Consider the following 20,007-nt stretch of genomic DNA (forward strand, 5'->3'; position numbering starts at 1 on the left):
AAAGGAACATAAAATCGACATACCAATTAGGATCTAGCTAAAAATACTTGAATCAGTTATAGAACCCATTGCCCTTTATGGTTGTGAGGTTTTTGGGTCCGCTCACCAACCAAGAATTCACAAAATGGGACAAACACCAAATTGAGACTCTGCATGCAGAATTCTGCAAAAACATCCTCTGTGTACAATGTAAAACACCAAATAATGCATGCAGAGCAGAATTAGGACGATACCCACTAATTATCAAAATCTAGAAAAGAGACGTTAAATTCTACTACCACCTAAAAGGAAGCGATTCCCAAACCTTCCATAACAAAGCCATCACCTACAGAGAAATTAACCTGGAGAAGAGCCCCCTATGCAAGCTGGTCCTGGGCTCTGTTCACAAACACAAACAGACCCCACAGAGCCCCAGGACAGCAACACAATTAGACCCAACCAAATCATGAGAAAACAAAAATATAATTACTTTACACATTTGAATGAATTTCCAAAAACAGAGCAAACTAGAATGTTATTTTGGCCTTAAACAGAGAGTACACAGTGGCAGAATACCTGACCACTGTGACTGACCCAAAATTAAGGAAATCTTTGACTATGTTCAGACTCAGTGAGCATAGCCTTGCTATTGAGAAAGGCTATGTGCACACTGCCCCACAAAATGAGGTGGAAACTGAGCTGCACTTCCTAACTTCCTGCCAAATGTATGACCATATTAGAGACACATATTTCCCTCAGATTACACAGACCCACAAAGAATTCGAAAACAAATCTAATTTTGATGATAAACTCCCATATCTATTGGGCGAGGGAGGTGAGGGCTCTGGGAGTGTGGTGCCAGGAAAATAACCTCTCACTCAACATCAACAAAACAAAGGAGATGACTTCAGGAAACAGCAGAGGGTGCACCCCCCTATCCACATCGACGGGACCGCAGTGGGAGAAGGTGGAAAGCTTCAAGTTCCTTGGCGTACACATCATCGACAAACTGAAATGGTCCATCCACGCAGACAGTGTGGTGAAGAAGGTGCAACAGAGCCTCTTCAACCTCAGAAGGCTGAAGAAATTTGGCTTGGCACCTAAAACCCTCACAAACTTTTACAGATGCACAATTGAGAGCATCCTGTCGGGCTGTATCACTGCCTGGTACGGCAACTGCACCGCCCGCAACCGCAGGGCTCTCCAGAGGGTGGTGCGGTCTGCCGAACGCATTACCGGGGGGCAAACTACCCGCCCTCCAAGACACATGCAGCACACCCGATGTCACAGGAAGGCAAAAAGATCATCAAGGACGTCAACCACTGCCTGTTCACCCCGCTATCATCCAGAAGGCGAGGTCAGTACAGGTGCATCAAAGCTGGGAGCCGAGAGAATGAAAAACAGCTTCTATCTCAAAGCCATCAGACTGTTAAATAGCCCATCACTAGCACATTAGAGGCTGCTGCTGCCTATTGAAATCACTGGGCCACTTTAAGAAATGGAACACTAGTCACTTTAATAATGTTTACATATTGTGCATACTGTGAGCATACTGTGAGTACAAAGGAGAGCAGGAGAGAGAGACAGAGACAGAGAGAGAGAGACGAGAAGAGAGAGAGAGAGACTAGAGAGAGAAGAGAGAGAGATAGAGAGAGAGAAGAGAGAGAGAGAGAGAGAGAGAGAGAGACAGAGAGAGAGACAGAGAGACAGAGAGACAGAGAGAGAGAGAGACAGAGGAGAGAGAGACAGAGAGAGAGAGAGAGAGAGAGAGGAGAGAGAGAGAGAGAGAGAGAGAGAGAGAGAGAGAGAGACAGAGAGAGAGAGAGACAGAGAGAGAGACAGAGAGAGAGACAGAGAGAGACAGAGAAAGAGAGAGAGAGAGAAAGAGAGAGACAGAGAAAGAGAGAGAGAGAGAGAAAGATAGTCTTTATCAGAGAGAGCTGGTCAGCAGGACACTAGAGAACACAAACATAATCAACTGTAAAACAATCACTGCAACATCACCTGCTGCTTCTTACAATACTATGCATATTATCATGCCCTGACTTTCTTCTCTAGGTCATTAGGCTATTGTACGAGAGAATGTGCTCTCACTCAACTTTAACCTAGTAAATTACCTTTGGGGCTTGAGTAGGCTACTGTATTCACATCCTCAATCTGGTGTGTGACCAAGCTTTACTGCTGTTCCCGTTTTAAGATGTCATTTTTCGATTTTCACTGCATATTGTAGCCTACTCCAGGAAAGTCCAATCCAAAAGTAATTACAATAAAACATTAGTAGATTGAGATTTGATCGTGCCAGACACCTTTGCAGAATGAGCAGATATTATATATACTGTATGCACACATAGCATATTATCAGCAGTGGAAATATTGGGTTGTCATCGACGAGATTAATCTCATAATCAGTAGAAGATACACTATATATACAAAGGTATGTGGGCACCCCTTCAAATTAGTGGATTTGGCTATTTCAGTTACACCCGTTGCTGACAGTTGTAGATAATCAAGCACACCGCCATGCAATCTCCATAGACAAACATTGGCAGTATGAATGGCCTTACTGAAGAGCTCAGTAACTATCAACGTGGCACTGTCATAGGATGCCACTTTTCCAACAAGTCAGTTCGTCAAATTTCTGCCCTACTAGAGCTCCCCGGTCAACTGTAAGTGCTGTTATTGTGAAGTGGAAACGTCTAGGAGCAACAACGGCTCAGCCGCGAAGTGGTAAACCACACAAGCTCACAGAACGGGACCACCGAGTGCGGAAGCAACGTCAGCACAACAACTGTTAATCGGGAGCTTCATGAAATGGGTTTCCATGACCGCGCAGACCGCACACAAGCCTAAGATCACCATGCGCAATGCCAAGCGTCGGCTGGAGTGGTGTAAATCTCGCTGTCATTGGAGCAGTGGAAACACATTCTCTGGAGTGATTAATCACGCTTCACCACCTGGCAGTCCGACTTACAAATCTGGGTTTGGCAAATGCCAGGAGAATGCTACCTGCCCGAACATATAGTGGCAACTGTAAAGTTTGGTGGAGGAGGAATAATGGTCTGGGGCTGTTTTTCATTGTACGGGCTAGGCCCCTTAGTTCCAGTGAAGGGAAATCTTAACTCATACAATGCATACAATGACATTCTAGACAATTCTGTGATTCCAACTTTGTGGCAACAGTTTGGGGAAGGCCCTTTCCAGTTTCTAATCGTATAGTATCCACGTTGTGAGCGTCACATGTTGCATTTATATTTTGCTCAGCGGGCCATATGTTTGACACCCCTGCTTTAGCCCCTCTGCGTCTCTCTCTCTCTCTCTTTCTCTCTCTCCCTTCCTTTTCTCCAGTTTTCTAGAGCTGTGTCATTAGACTATATTCCCGAAAGGGCAGCAGTATCTTCCCTTAATTCTCCCTCGAGACATTCTGATGTTTTTCATGATGAATGTAATCACATCATTCTCTGGCCTGTGTCCCGTTGGGCCATTACAGAGAACCCCTGGGGTAATGGTTATTTGGTTATTGACTTACAGAGACAGAGACATTAGGAACAGAGACGCAGTCTGCACTCTCTCCAATCAGAGCCCTGTTGCTGAGACATCTTTATTAGGCTGACTGGTGTTATATCTGCAAAATACTGCCACAGCCACACCCCTCATGCTCCTCTCTGACCACTTACATTCACATTATTCTACAGTGGGCCTTCAGTGGTATCACTTCACTGTTATTAGTGTATGTACAAGGTACATTACACAAGTCACATTCAGACCTCAAAAAGCATATTGCTACTGTGAGAAGTGTCAGTGTCACTGAATGTACCTGATCAGGGCCGGACTACCGCATTTAGGGCCCCAGGGCAGCTACCTCCTTTTTCTTTAGGAAAACATATTTTTGGGGTAAAACAGATAACTTCCTGCATTTCAACACATTTTACCATGGGGCAGAGAGAAACATTTGCAGTTTCATTATGCTATTCTACACATTTTGCAATGAGGCTGAGAGATAAGTTAGCAGTTTTAAAGCCAATTTCCTGCATTTCAACACATTTGACCATGGGACAGAGAGAAACATTACTGTTTTATAGCTCATCTCATGCTATTCTTCACATTTTGCCATTAGGATGAGAGAAAATGTTTTAGTTTTAAAGCAACTTTCCAGATATTCTACAAGCGTGGGCCCACAACCCTGGAGGTCTGGGGCCCCTGGGCACGTGCCCCACTTGCCAAACATCTCTGGCTCCCTTTCAGAACCCACAGATACCAACTTGATGCCACAAGCACATGGTCAGAGATATATTTGGGCTTCTGACTGTTCAACATGACACTTTGGACCTGGCTAGTTTGATCATTATTACATTATTGATGTTCAGTTAATGAATCATATTTATATGGTTAGATGGATTGGAAATATGTTATCAATTCATAGAAGAAAGAGCTCTTTATGGACTGTTATGGATGTACAAAGTTAAAGGGCCTTAAGTTCAGAGAGAAAGAGAGAGAGAGAGAGCGAGAGAGAGAGAGAGTGTGTGAGAGAGATGCAGTGGGGCAAAAGCAGGGGTGTCAAACATATGGCCCGCTGAACAAAATATAAATGTAACATGTGAAGCTCACCATGTGGATCCTATACGATTAGAAAGGTTCAAAATGTATGTAAAACATCACAGCACAGCACAAAGATATATGGCAGTGTTGGTCCCATGTTTCATGAGCTGAAATAAAAGATCCCAGAAATGTTCCACACGCACACAAAGCTTATTTCTATCAAATTTTGTGCACAAATTTGTTTACATCCCTGTTAGTGAGCGTTTCTCCTTTGCCAAAATAATACATCAATCTGACAGGTGTGGCATATCAAGAAGCTGATTAAACAGCATGATCATTACACAGGTGCACCTTGTGCTAGGAACAATAAAGGCCACTCTATAATGTGCAGTTTTGTCACACAACACAATGCCACAGATGTCTCAAGCTTTGCGGGAGCGTGCAATTGGCATGCTGACTGCAGGAATGTCCACCAGAGCTGTTGCCAGAGAATTTAATGTTAATTTCTCTACCATAAGCCGCCTCCAACATTGTTTTAGAGAATTTGGCAGTACGTCCAAACGTGGTTACACGTGTTTATAGACCACCTACTCCCAGCTGCCCACTGCACTGAGGCTAGGAAACACTGTCACCACCGATAAATCTACGATAATCGAGAATTTCAACAAGCATTTTGCTACGGCTGGCCATGCTTTCCACCTGGCTACCCCTACCCGGCCACCAGCTCTGCACCCTCTGCTGCAACTTGCCCATGCCCCCCCTTCTCCTTCACCCAAATTCAGACAGCTGATGTTCTGAAAGAGCTGCAAAAAATCTGGACCCCTACAAATCAGCTGGGCTAGACAATCTGGACCCTTTCTTTCTAAAATGAGCTGCCGAAATTGTCGCAACCCCTATTACTAGCCTGTTCAACCTCTCTTTCGTATTGTCTGAGATCCCCAGAGATTGGAAAGCTGCCGCGGTCATCCCCCTCTTCAAAGGGGGTGACACTCTAGATTCAAATTGTTACAGACCTATATCCATCCTGCCCTGCCTTTCGAAGGTATTTGAAAGCCAAGTTAACAAACAGATCACTGACCATTTCGAATCCCACCGTACCTTCTCCGCTATGCAATCTGGTTTCTGAGCTTGTCATGGCTGCACCTCAGCCACGCTCAAGGTCCTAAACGATATTATAACCGCGATCGATAAAAGACAGTACTGTGCAGCCGTCTTCTTTAACCTGGCCAAGGCTTTCGACTCTGTCATCACCGCATTCTTATTGGCAGACAAAATAGCCTTGGTTTCTCAAATGACTGCCTCGCCTGGTTCACCAACTACTTCTCAGATAGAGTTCAATGTGTCAAAACGGAGGGCCTGTTGTCTGGACCTCTGGCAGTCTCTATGGGGGTGCCACAGGGTTCAATTCTCGGGCCGACTCTATTCTCTGTGTATATCAATGATGTCGCTCTTGCTGCTGGTGACTCTCAGATCCACCTCTACGCAGACGACACCATTTTGTATAAATCTGGCCCTTCATTGGACACTGTATTAACAAACCTCCAAACGAGCTTCAATGCCATACAGCACTCCTTCCGTAACCTCCAACTGCTCTTAAACGCTAGTAAAACTAAATGCATGTTCTTCAATCGAACGCTGCTTGCACCCGCCCGCCTGACTAGAATCACTACTCTCGGCGGGTCTGACTTAGAATATGTGGACAACTACAAATACCTAGGTGTCTGGTTAGACCGTAAACTCTCCTTCCAGACTCACATTAGGCATCTCCAATCCAAAGTTAAATCTAGAATCGGCTTCCTATTTCGCAACAAAGCCTCCTTCACTCATGCTGCCAAACATGCCCTCATAAAACTGACCATCCTACTGATCCTTGACTTTGGCGATGTCATTTACAAAATAGCCTCCAACACTCTACTCAGCAAATTGGATGTAGTCTATCACAGTGCCATCCGTTTTGTCACCAAAGCCTCATATACTACCAACCATTGTGACCTGTACGCTCTCGTTGGCTGGCCCTCACCACTGGCTCCAGGTCATCTATAAATCACTGCTAGGCAAATCCCCACCTTATCTTAGCTCATTGGTCACCATAGCAACACCCACCCGTAGTATGCGCTCCAGCAGGTATATCTCACTGGTCATCCCCAAAGCCAACACCTCCTTTGGCCGCCATTCCTTCCAGTTCTCTGCTGCCAATGACTGGAACGAACTGCAAAAATCTCTGAAGCTGGATTCTCTTATCTCCCTCACTAACTTTAAGCATCAGTTGTCAGAGCAGCTTACCGATCACTGCACCTGTACACAGCCCATCTGTAATTAGCCCACCCAACTACCTCATCCCCATATTGTTATTTATTTTGCTCATTTGCACCCCAGTATATCTATTTGCACATCATCTTTTGCACATCTATCACTCCAGTGTTAATACTAAATTGTAAATATTTTGCACTATGGCCTATTTATTGCCTTACCTCCATAACTTACTACATTTGCACACACTGTATATAGATTTTCTATTGTGTTTTTGACTGTACGTTTTGTTTACCCCATATGTAACTCTGTGTTGTTGTTGTTTTTATCGCACTGCTTTGCTTTATCTTTGCCAGGTCGCAGTTGTAAATGAGAACTTGTTCTCATCTGGCTTACCTATGTAACCACGCCAGCCCAGGACCGCCACATCCATTTTTATTCACCTGCTGGATTGTCTGAGACCAGCCACCCGGGCAGCTGATGAAACTGAGGAGTTTGTGTCTGTAATAAAGCCGTTTTGTGGGGAAAAAGTATTTCTGATTGGCTGTGCCTGGCTCCCCAGTGAGTGTGCCTTGCTCCCAAATGGGTGGGCCTATGCCCTCCCAGGCCAACCCATGGCTGCGCTCCTGCCCAGTCATGTGAAATCCATAGATTAGGGCATAATTAATTTAGAAAGTGTATGCACTCACTACTGTAAGTTGCTCCGGATAAGAGCGTCTACTAAATGACTCAAATGTACAATTTTAATTGACGCTTTCCTTATATGAACTGTAACTCAGTAAAATCGTTGCGTTTATATTTTTGTTCAGTATATATATAATTTTTTTTTTGTATTTAATTTATAAATATATTTATTTATTTTTTCGGGGGAAAACAATCTTAGTCGACATTGAAATTACTAAAACCAAATCGAAAATGTGTAGAAATATATAAATTGTATGTAGGAAAACTACCGGTGTTTAGGCTTTAGACATCCAGGCCAAATTCTCGCGTTGGTGGAGGCCTGGAGCGTTACTTATTTTAAACTGCGCAGTGTGAGCGGAGGCGCATCTCTCGATTGAATTAGCTTTCTCTGCAAACAGACGAATATGGCAGATATTGCCCAGGAAACTATTGAACCCATCGAGGCTGAGACCGAGGGAACATCTCAGGATGGCACGAATGGCCTGAAAATGTAACTAAAACATCGTATTTTTCTGGCACAATCTGTGCTGCACTCACCGGCAAGATGGAGGCTAGCTAACGTTAGCGACATTAGCCTAGCATTAACGCTATCATTAAAACTAGCTAACGTTTGCTAGCTAGTTGCTACTTTGCTTGCTAACTAGCTAACTTGTTGGTTATCGTCTTAGTTGGTCATCAAAAAAATTTAAGATTTGTGTAATATGTCGTTATTTTACTAGCTAGTTATGCAGACAACTAAATGGTTTTTAGCCATCCAACCATGTGTAGCTAGCTAAGTTTACTATCTGGCTAGTGCGTTTAACTCATAGAATTAGGAAATAGAACACTAGAACGGCCATGAACCTTATGTGGGGATAAAGGTCAGCCATTTTGGGCAGGGAGATGGTCAACCATGGTTTTCTAGTACTGTGATGAGACATTGTGTAAAATAATGAATTTGAGGAATGTATTCGCACTGTATGTTAGTTAGCCAGTTTTTTTTTACTGATTATGACAACATTCCATTCAAACAATGCAGTCAATCCACAGCCAACTGAAATCAGTTGATGATGGGACTTGGACAAGTTGTCAATTCAACAAGTACTAATATTGCTTTCCAAGAAAAGAAACATTTAGACATTTTAAGGTTTATCTATATATATACATGTCTATTTATACAGAACATTTGTATGAAGTCCATATAAACTGTAATTTTAAGACTATTTTAAGTTGACAATCCTATTACAATATTTCTGATATGTCACATGCCTTTTATTTGACTACATATTTAAAATCAGGATTATGCCTCTACTGCCATCCATTCCAATTAGATTAGTTTTGATTTCTCCCTGACCAATTTGGCTGCCATTTTCAGCCCATTCTGGGACTTTGAAGGTTTATGACTTTACATTTTAGTCATTTAGCAGACGCTCTTATCCAGAGCGACTTACAGTTAGATGGCCCCTCTAGTAATTTAATAAGATTTATATGGTTTAGGTGCACAGTCCCTTAATGGAGATTTAGCTAGCGAACCGTTAGCTAGCCAACAGCAGACAGTTGGTGGTAATGTATTGCCAGTGCGGAGCCGACAGCATAAACTGTTATGTGCATGTCTTTATTATTTGGCACATCAGTGAAATTACCATGCCATGTAGGTTTAGGTAACATTAGCTATAACAGACAAGCTAGCTACATCCATTAATACTGTACTCTTCTGTGTTTTCTTCAGAGAGCCAGAAGAAGACGAGGTTCTTGGCGAAGATGCCCCTGCAGAAGAAGAGGACCTAGGCCTGGGTGATGACGAGGTCCTTGGAGATGAGGTCCTTGGTGATGATGATACCCCTGTAGATGGTGACCCTATCGATGACGCCCCTATCAATGATGCCGAAGCCCTCGCAGACGACCCCACTGATGCAACCGCCCCAACCCTGAATACCAAGTCTGAGCTCAAAGAAAAGACGTCTGGAGGAGGCCGCAAAGGGAACCGCTTCCACCCCTACAAAGAGAAGCAGGTCACCGGGGACAAGAAGGGTGGAGGAGGGGGTCACAGGAACCGCGTGTTCATTAGCAATATCCCCTATGACACGAAGTGGCAGGCTATTAAAGATCTGATGAGAGAGAAAGGTAATCCATCCACACACAGGGTCAAGCTGCTTCTCCCTATAGAGATGGGCCCCTTCTCGCCAGCTCAACAGGAGCTTTCTCAGTCCTCTCTTTGTGACCAGAACATAGACCTAGCCACATCTTCTCGTAGTTCCTTCTGAGGCAGAATGTTATTGTATTGCAGATATTACTAAGTCAGTAGAATAGAGACATTTCTGGATTTATTTAATTTTTTACTCCTGGGTGGACACCAATTTAGCTTGGATTGAATTGAAATGTCTGTGCTTGTTAAAGTTGATTTTAGTTATGTAGTTAGCTACTATTGGTTTTATGATATTGACTTATAGCTCCAAAATGTAACCTCAGACAAGTAGTAGTATTGACTACTTGAGCACTTGATTCAGTTGAACCTGTGTTAAGGTGACAAATTATTGTTTTGTATGAATGAAACCATTGTCTTTCTGTGCACTGAACTATTGGGTCTTTAGCTCTTCAAAAAGTGTTTTTTTGCAAGGTGAAAAGGACACCTTTTTAAACTGTAGTGACTTCTTGCCATGTTGACAGGAACCGTGTTGACCAAACTGTTCTTTTATACTGAAGTGTGATCTGAATTCCCAGGTTGACAGTAGTTGACTGACTGTGTGTCTGTCTCAGTCGAGCCCAGGAAGGCATTGGAAGGGGGTTGTGTGGTGACTGTTGGTCTGGGCTCACTGTTGACCAATCATGGGGAAGCATCGTAACGGCATAACCAAGGCAACGGCCTGCCCTGGAGCGAGAGAGTGGTGGTTCAACAGTCGACTGGTGATTTTAAATGCCTTTTGTTCTCTTGGTATTTTTCCTTTGTATGTCTCATGAAGTTGGTGAGGTTACATACGTGGAGCTCTTTAAGGATGCTGAAGGAAAGTCAAGGGTAAGTGATGTGGACCAACTCACTGCACGAGGTTTTAAATGCCCTCCACTGCAGTATCTCTTTATTTACCAAGTGTTCTGTAAGGCACTGATCCAAGGGGTTCTCCATGTATGTCTATGGGATGATATGTTGGTGGCTGTTAGCTAGAGCCTGTTATAGCCTAGTTGGCTGTAGAGTGATGATGGAGGATGTCTTCTTGTTGATTCTGGAACACTAACTTGAATTCATCTGAAACTTAGTACACATTTGTTTTTAAGTTGTTGTAGTTTTCTCAATTGGTGTCAAAGTTTGGCAGTTGACCATTTCTCAAAGGGATTTTGTGATGTCTTATTGATTGACATTTGACTTTTTGGTCTTCAAATTTTGTTACCTTTTTATTTGGATCAATGGCACAATTATCTCTTCATGAACAAAACTAATTATTTCTAAAATATTGTAGATATTGTATAAAGTAACTTTCTTCTTTTTCCAGCGGCTCACAAGAAAATCTCACCATCGTTTATTAATCTTTAGTATTATGATACATCCAGGAATTTGCAAACTAGGTTGTGAATGCATTCAACTCAACCATTTAATGTAATATGTACTTTAACTCAAACTGACTGTTTAGTGTTAACTCTAAAACAAACGTAGACAGAACGGACATATTTGCTATTTGTAAGTATATCCTGAGTCCTTGTTATTCCACTGAAGATGGTAAGGATACTATGTCTCCACTGAGAACAAGAAAAACGAGTCTATACCAACCCAAGTCAATGTCTTTTAAATTCACTTAATTTTTTTCCTTGGATACAAACAAAACACACTCCCCACACCAAGGCCTGTTAGCTGGCCCTTCAAGATGGATTATGTAATCCACTAATAGCATGATGTCAGATGTGTAATAATGATGTTAACTGTTGTCAGTCTAATCACTGTCTTTGTTCATTCCCTCTGTTATGGATCTGTGTTGTCTCTGGATCCCCTGGTGTTACCTGTACAGGGATGTGGGTAAGGAACCAGACTTTACCTGTCTAACTTTGCAACATGGTCTCAGTGCATTTCGTATTATTCTGTATGTATAATGGGCTCCCGAGTGGCACAGCGGTCTAAGGCACTGCATCTCAGTGCAAGTGGCGTCACTACAGACCCTGGTTCGATTCCAGGCTGTATCACAATCCAGCCGTGATTGGGAGTCCCATAGGGCGGTGCACAATTGGCCCAGCGTCGTCCGGGTTTGGCCGGGGTAGGCAGTCATTGTAAATAACAATTTGTTCTTAACTGACTTGCCTAGTTAAATAAATAAATGTCAATCACAGACAACTCCCTTTAGTATGACATTTTACGTTTCGTATGGTGTGTATTAATTTCTTATGAAATGTTACTAATTACAATTCGCATATGTTATGAATTGCAGTTTGTACAATATGTTACGAATTTGCAATACGTATGATATGTTACAAATTCCAATTTGTTGTGGCTAACGTTAGCTAGGTGGCTAATGTTAGCTAGGTTAGGGATTAGGGTTAGGTTAACGTGTTAGATTTAGCTAAGTAGCTGAAAAGTTGTAAGTAGTTGCTAAAGTTGTCCATGATGAGATTCGAACACGCAACCTTTGGGTTGCTAGACGTTCGCATTATATGCCCACCATCTAACCCAACCAACCACCTTTTTGCTTTGGCCTTAAGTAAACTTCTGTTTTATGTAACTATACCAAACTTGACAAGTCATACGAATTTCAGTGTCCCGGATTTACTTTTTAATATTTTAAAAGTACACTACTTTTGACCAGAGCCACATGGGGCTGGCTCATACGGTTCTGGTCAAAAGTAGTGTGCTATTACATGGGGAATAGGGTCCATTTGAGACGCACCTAACTTCATGAGTCATTGTTATACATGTCTTCATCCACTGACTGTCCTGTCTGTCCTGCAGTGTTGTGGAGTTCAAAGATGAGGAGTTTGTGAAGAAGGCCATAGAAGTCATGAACAAACATGACCTGAATGGAAGACCCCTCAATATTATGGCGGTAAGGACCCATTCACATTCTGTAGGCACCACACGGTGATGAGAGATTAAACTCAGTGGTGTGCTAAATCTGCACTTAAATCCAGCCTGCTGGGAATGTGGTTGCATTAACATGGTTTGTAATGTTTATCCTCTTGAGACTGTCTTAACTGTTCACTGTGAACTAGACCTAGTTAAAGTCAAAGGTTAGAGTTGTAATTATAGGTCAAAGGTTTGGGGCCATCTGTGTTTAACCCCTTGTTTCCCTGCTCCAGAACCCTGATGTGGAGGGTTAAAGCTCAGAGTTGAAGTTCTAGGTAAACGTTTAGCGGTTATCTGTTTCCATCTTCCAGGATCCTGATGGGGAGCGTGCTCGGCGCGTGCTGCAGCGTACAGGGGGGATGTACCCTGGAGGGGGAGGCAGGGGGCAGGAGGGTGGACCGGGGGGTGTAGGTGTACCCCCTTCCATCGCTAACAACCCAAACGTCCCCCATGAGGTCATCAGCTCTCTACGTGTCGGACGCCTAGGGACCACTGTGTTCGTAGCCAACGTGAGGACAAACATACATACTGAACTCTTACGTCTCATTCTCCTCTTCTCTCTCCCTAAAATCAAATCACATTTTATTGGTCACATACACGTGTTTAGCAGATGTTATAGCAGGTGTAGCGAAATGCTTGTGCTTCTAGCTCCGACAGTGCAGTAATATCTAACAAGTAATATCTAACAATTTCACAACATATACCCAATACACACAAATCTAAGTAAAGCAATGGAATTAAGAGTATATAAAGAAATATATTGACACGCAATGTCAGAGCGGCATAGACTAAGATACAGTAGAATAGTATAGAATACAGTATATAGATATGAGATGAGTAATATTTATATCTGATGTTTTGAAGTCTCAGAAGTTAACCTACCAATAATTCTGTTCACCAATTGAAGAGAACTTGAGCTGTGCGCTCTAAATCTCAAGTCCAACTGCGTCGTCCTAGAACTTGAAGTACCATGTTAGTTTCGCTGTGCCGAATGCTATTGCTAATTCGGTCCCCTCCTGTCTGTTTAGATGTGTTGTATGGTAATGGTTGTTTCTATGCTAACCCGGTCCCCTCTGTGCTGTCTCCTCCCAGCTGGACTTCAAGGTGGGCTGGAAGAAGCTGAAGGAGGTGTTTGGTATGGCAGGAACAGTGAAGAGGGCTGATGTGAAGGAGGATAAGGATGGGAAGAGTAGAGGGATGGGGACTGTTACCTTCGAACAGGCCCTGGAGGCTGTACAGGCTATCTGTATCCTTTATATATTATATACTACCACAGAACACGCACACCTTCCAACAGGCTGCACATGCTATCTGTATCCCGCATACGGTTATACTACGGAAGAAGACGCGTAACTTTTTATACCGGCCTAATACACAACTCTTTATACATGTCCTAGCTGTTATTCTTATTCCTTATTCACCATGTATTTATTCATGTCACTTATATTGTTTGAAAAGGACCTGTAATAAGCATTTCACTGTTAGTCTACACCTGTTGTTTAGGAAGCATGTGACAAAAAAATGTAATTGATGGTATTCCTTAACTCTGTTCTCTAGCCATGTTCAATGGCCAAATGCTGTTTGACAGACAGATGCATGTTAAGATGGTAAGTATGCTTTGTTATTGGCATGTTTCTGATTTCTAAACCTCTAACACTGTACACAGTTAATGTGTGTGTGGAAGGTCACAGGTCATAGAGGTTGTTACATGTTGATGTGGTAATATCGGTTGTGTAAGAACCACCTCTTGATATGTTGTTTCTGTGTGTTTCAGGATGACAAGTCTATGCCAGCTGATGATTTCCACCCGGTGGAGAAAGCTCCCCAGTTACCACGTGAGTACACATCCTGTCCCATCCTGACTATCACTAGAACACACCTGTATGTTAAGTTAATGTAATCTGATAGAATGACTTTACTTTAGCATTATCTCTTAACAGGGTCATGTTGTCACCTGCTCAGTGTTCTCTTCTCCAGTGAACCAAGGCATCTCATAAGGGATGTATACGTTTGTGTGGTCAAACATACTCCAACCTTCTCCTCTCTGTCCTATGTGTGTAGGCGGTCTGGGAGGGATCGGGATGGGCCTGGGACCAGGAGGACAACCTATCAATGCCAACCGGCTGAGTGGTGGAGGAGGAATGGGCAACATGGGCCCTGCAGGTTAGTACTGACCCCTAACCTCTCCATAATACTCCAGCAAACGCACTGTTACTTTTTAAACCACGCACAGAGACTGCAGGTCAGACGAGGAGCCAGTCAGTTCATAGATAAGATAGTTATCGGTTGTGAAGATTAACTATTTGTTTTAAATCCTCTACATGTTGTTCCTGGACGTTCTCCAAGCGCTTACATCACACACTGACACCGTTCCCTCCTAGACTGACATGCATCACCCTTCACCCACTGTTGGTGGGTGGAAAGTGTTGTCTAGAGATAATGTAGAATAAGCTTTAGTACAACAACGTGTGAATATGCTCTTAAAAGCAGTGAGACGTGAAGTGTGTGACTCTGTCTGTCAGGTATGGAAGGAGGACCTGGATATGGAGGGATGGGCCGACTAGGAGGTAAGGTCCTAGAGAATAGATCTCTGCTGTATCATTCTGTTACATGGCTGGACAACACATGGGTTATTGTGCCAAGACTATCCATTAATATAATAATCCTGTGTGTGTCGTGGAGGAGGGTTCGGGGGCATGGACAGCATGGGGGGATTCGGAGCCAGAGACATGGGACGGATGGGAGGTAAGGACACTCTCTCACACACACACACACCTAGGGCTGGAAATTGCCAGGGACCTCGCGTTACAATATTGTGCCGATACTATATTCTCATGTAGGTAGATATCGCGATTCGTTACTGGGATTTGATGTTACAAACTCATTGTTCACGATATGTCTGCTGCAGACAGACGAGACAGCATGAGAAAATTTATCGTTTTAATAGTTTTTTTAATAGTTTAAATCAGTCAGGGAAATAGAAGTGCTGAAAACATGTAGGCTCACACTTTTTTTTAAAGATGTGAACAAGATATAGGATGAAAAATGCAGCCGTTTTGGCGCAGGTACATCCGACTAGCGCTAACTAACGCTACCTAGCAAAAAGCAATATTTTTACAAATAGATAGTATCAATATAATATTGCGATATGTAACTGTATAGATCCCCCCCCCCCATCACTACACACAACTAATGTAAGGACTAAATAAGTCAAATTCGCAAACACTGAAGTTTAATGGCAACTTTCCACCGAGTATATTTCTGACTCTGCGCCTTCTCTTCCTCTCTTCCCTTGTCTTTGCTTCTCCCTCCCCCTCTCCAGACATGTCCTACAGGTCAGGGGGGATGGGAGGAGGGATGGACAGAGACTTTGGTCGCAGTGACATGTCCATGAGCAGAGGCTTTGGGGACTCCTTTGGAGGAATGGGTGAGTAGTTTACACACTCACATTCTCACTCACTCTTTCACTCACCTATTCACACTTTCACTCACACTTTCTCTCATTCACAAACACACACTTGTGACTGTCAGTCATCATAATCTATTCCATAGTCCATAGCCCTCATATGTCCATCCGCTAACAGCATGGTCAGTGGTGGCATTAGACTAGGCATGTTGTAGTGTGGTCGTGGTGTAGCTTGCAACTGGAACCTGTAGGTAGACTGTACTAAGAGCTGAATCACAACTCCTACATGGGTAACACAACACTGGTCAAGTTAGCATTCAGCCCTATGCCTCCAACATGTTACTGACAGAAGTTTGTGCTGTAACTTGTTTGAGTTGTGATGCGCTGATAGGTTGTGGTAACGTGTGTATGATGCCGTGCGTTCTCTCCATCAGGAGGAGGTTATGGAGGAGGCATGAGCAGTTTTGGCATGGGGCCCGTTGGGGGAGGATTAGGTACACCACCATTACATTAACATCCTTCACATCTGTCTGTCTACTCTCTCTCGGCTCTCACTGTCTGTTAGCACACACATCTCACATTTCAGACTGCCAATGTTTCACTGTGCTTGACCTTGATTTGATGAATGGTAGGTGTGGTAGTGCTTGGCTGGAACTAAAGCCTGCAGAATCCCGAATACCACTGCGGTAGGAATTCCGATCTGAGACACTCACTCATATTCCCTGTGTCCTCTACTAAGGTGGTATGGGCAGCCGGTCCATGGAGCGGATGGGCTCTGGCTACGACCGTATGGGGGGGAGCATGGCCATGAGCCGAGGGTTCGGGGGCTACGGAGGAGGAGCCATGTCTGACAGAGCTAAGGGAGGATGTCAGATCTTTGTCAGAAATGTATGTTTAATAAATGAATACTGTATAAATGTGCATTATATGACATGATGTGCACTCCCCTTTTTAAGCACATTAAAGCACCAAACATATGTTTTAATAAGGTTGATCAAATCAACTATATGATGTGTACGGATGGATATTTACATCATGGACACAGATTAAGTAGCGTGAATTGGAAGCGCTTTTAGACAGAGGAGTAGGCATCATCTAGCTCTGTGAAAATGCCCCTAAAGTATTTTAGGCTTCTATGTTCTAATGTCCTGTGTTGTGTTGTAGCTGTCCTATGACCTGACCTGGCAGAAACTGAAGGAGAAGTTCAGTGTCTGTGGTAAGCCTCTTCAATCAGTCTACTGTACTGAACAACCTGCAGATGGATTGAATGTAGCTTTGAGCTGCAGTACTGTCATGGCTTTTGCAGTGTCAGTGCTTAAACACTCTACTGCTCTCTCTCTCTCTCTCTCTCTCTCTCTCTCTCTCTCTCTCTGTGCCCTCCCTCTCCAGGCCAGGTGATGTTTGCAGAGATCAAGATGGAGGGAGGAAAGTCTAAGGGCTGTGGTACGGTCAGGTTTGACTCGCCAGAGAGCGCTAACCAGGCCTGCAGGATGATGAACGGAACCAAGATCAACGGTCGCGAGGTTGACGTCCGCATCGACCGCAACGCCTAGAGCCTCACACACCATACACACACGGTCACCACAACCGCTCGTTCCATCGCCAATCGCTTTTGTTTTGTTTTAAAAACACATTTTCCATGTCTCCCCGTTTCCATAACTACTGGATGTGTATAAGGTCTGTTTTTCTTTTAATCTTTACTTTTTTTTGTAAGCCTTTTTTTTTTTTGTGGGTCATAAGTTTATTTGAATGAATAAACGTTTTAATTTTTTAACTTAGTAGTTGTAAATGTTATTATGGGATCAAAGGCTACTGGCCAGTTCACAGCAGGGTTGTGTGGGTGCGTTTTAATTGAATACAAAGGTTCATTGCAGGTGAAACACCACAAATAAATTGCAAGTGTCATTGTACTTGTACACCATTGTAACACTGTGTCCTCTGGGGCTAGCCAAAATAGCACTGAAGATTACCTTTTTCTACACCGTAGGTAACTAGACCACAATGGTGTAGGAGAATCAACCAGTCAAGTTAACTGGTATAATGGCTCACTTTGACAAAAGATGTGAGAAACTAGTGTCCATAAATGTTTAGTTTGCTAGTATCATAGAACTAGAATACTACTAATAATGTAATAGGATCTTTGGCTAGTATACACTGGGAGTCTTCATGAAGTGGACAACTGAATGGATACTTTCTTGCCTTTAACTTGAACAGTAGTTTCAGGCTCCGTCTCTCTGTCCTGACTGAGTCATCGTTAATGTTTGTCCCCTCTCAGGCCATATAGACTTTCGAGTGGGCTCCCGAGTGGCGCAGCAGTCTAAGGCACTGCATCTCAGTGCTAGAGGATTCACTATAGACCCTGGTTCAATTCCAGACTGTATCACAATCCGCCGGTGATGGGGAGTTTCATAGGGCGGCGCACAATTGGCCCGGGGTAAGCCGTCATTGTAATTAAGAATTTGTTTTTAACTGACTTGCCTAGTTAAATAAGAATACCAGTGGAAACTTTTGGGTTTCTTCTCTTTACGATCCTGTCCTCACTCTCCTTACTGTTGCGCAACACAGGCTGCTTGTTAACGCTTATCTGTTCTGCCTGGACAACACCCCCTCCCTCCTTCCCTTCCTCGTTCACCAGCGTTGAGTAATGACAGATTATCCATTATATTGACCAGACTCTAGTGGCTGCTCTAACAATTAAAAATGCAAGGCAGTCGGAGGAGGCAAGATCAGGTGGGACCATTCTAGCAAATGAGAGGGCAGAAATGTGGGTGTACAGACGCAACATCCCCCTTATAAAGTTTTTTTTTTTTCTCAAAGTTGCTGGGAAGTCACGTGTCCTACTTATATCAGTACACTCATAACCTAAGCATAGGCCATTCAATTTTTTTGGTGACCAAATATGAAATTCATTCATTGACCTCCATACAAAAACTGCTTGTTGAGCAAAAAACAACATTTGGTCCCAGTTATCGCTCTTGCTTCGCCTCTTCCTCTCTGCTAGTATGCACTCACTAACTGTAAGTCGCTCTGGATAAGAGCGTCTGCTAAATGACTAAAATGTAAATGCTATCCTTATCTTGTCATTACCAGAGTCTCATAGAATATTAAAGGGCAGCTTTATTTCCTGAGTTAGAGGTCAAAGGCAGTGTTGCTGGATCATTCTCACTCAGCAGGTAGTATGGGGCTGCATCTCAAATCACACCCTGCACCCCTCAAACTCAACTCTGGACTTTGAAGCCAGTTCCACTGCATTTTTTAATTGTTCCCCTCTAATCAGGAAGTGATTTAGGCGTGGCTGCAATATATTATCAGGTAGAACAGAAAACCAGCAGGCTCCAGACCTCGTAGGGTAGGAGTTGAATACCCCTGCCCTACATACATTTAAGTGCACTTATTTTGACCAGAGACCTAAGTTGGGGAAGGTGTCATTTGAGATGTAGCCATTATCTTGGTCTTGGCACCCAAAGTCCTGGGCCTGTATTCATAAAGCGTGTCAGAGTAGGAGTGTTGGTCTAGGATCAGTGGTATTCAAACCTTTTCAGCGGGGATCCCATTTCTTTCACCAGAATTTCTTGCCACCCCACCTTAATATCTGTACATTTAGATTTTTACATCAACAAATAACCTTAAATTCATTGCATTTTATCTCTTATTGAAACGAAAAGAAACCAATAAATACATTTACTCAATACTATTTTATTTTTCAAATTATCTTTCTCAAAAAATGTTTTATAGTTTCCCATATAATATGTGCTGTTAAGTTTTTGTAAAAAAACAAACATTTTATTTATTTCTTTGAATTTGGTGATCCAACACTCCTATTCTGACCGTGTCCACAAACACCACTGCAAGTGGGGTCGCGACCCGACTTCGAATACCACTGATTTAGATCATAATGAATAAGATGACATGGACAGGGTGGACCTGATCCTATATCAGCACTCTGAGACTGGGAATCTGGGTTTTGTATAAATGGTCAAGTGTCAAGAGGTTGGTTCTGGGTAGCCTGGTTCTGGGGGAGGGCTGGAGTGTGGACTCCATCTCTGCCCCTCAGCCACTACACAGTCTGATGAGTGCGGCCTGCAGCAGCCCTGTGTGTTACTGTGTGTTATTGTATGTCTCTGTGTGTGCA

At 43.2% G+C, this 20,007-nt stretch overlaps 1 protein-coding gene across 1 annotated transcript; it reads left to right on the forward strand.

Moving 5' to 3' along the window:
* The first annotated feature begins 7,775 nt into the window (after nucleotides 1-7,775).
* LOC311111915 (myelin expression factor 2-like) lies at nucleotides 7,776-17,593 on the forward strand. Its single transcript, XM_084154838.1, has 17 exons — nucleotides 7,776-7,939; nucleotides 9,158-9,552; nucleotides 10,389-10,441; nucleotides 11,424-11,431; nucleotides 12,356-12,449; nucleotides 12,781-12,978; nucleotides 13,562-13,715; nucleotides 14,027-14,076; nucleotides 14,244-14,304; nucleotides 14,531-14,632; nucleotides 14,992-15,036; nucleotides 15,152-15,214; nucleotides 15,792-15,896; nucleotides 16,310-16,369; nucleotides 16,615-16,763; nucleotides 17,040-17,091; nucleotides 17,265-17,593. The coding sequence occupies exons 1-17, from the start codon at nucleotides 7,854-7,856 to the stop codon at nucleotides 17,426-17,428; spliced, it is 1,839 nt and encodes a 612-aa protein (XP_084010964.1). The 5' UTR covers nucleotides 7,776-7,853; the 3' UTR covers nucleotides 17,429-17,593.
* Nucleotides 17,594-20,007: the final 2,414 nt, after the last annotated feature.

The sequence above is a fragment of the Coregonus lavaretus genome (assembly GCF_964263955.1).
Source record: "Coregonus lavaretus genome assembly, chromosome: 37".
Lineage (NCBI taxonomy): Eukaryota > Metazoa > Chordata > Actinopteri > Salmoniformes > Salmonidae > Coregonus > Coregonus lavaretus.

Excerpts from the sequence above, each read along its gene's own strand:
- LOC311111915 (XM_084154838.1), top strand. The coding sequence starts at position 7,854 with ATGGCAGATATTGCCCAGGAAACTATTGAACCCATCGAGGCTGAGACC. Across the intron at positions 7,940-9,157 it reads GGCACGAATGGCCTGAAAAT|AGAGCCAGAAGAAGACGAGG; the intron begins GTAACTAAAACA and ends TGTTTTCTTCAG. Across the intron at positions 14,077-14,243 it reads GACAGATGCATGTTAAGATG|GATGACAAGTCTATGCCAGC; the intron begins GTAAGTATGCTT and ends TGTGTGTTTCAG.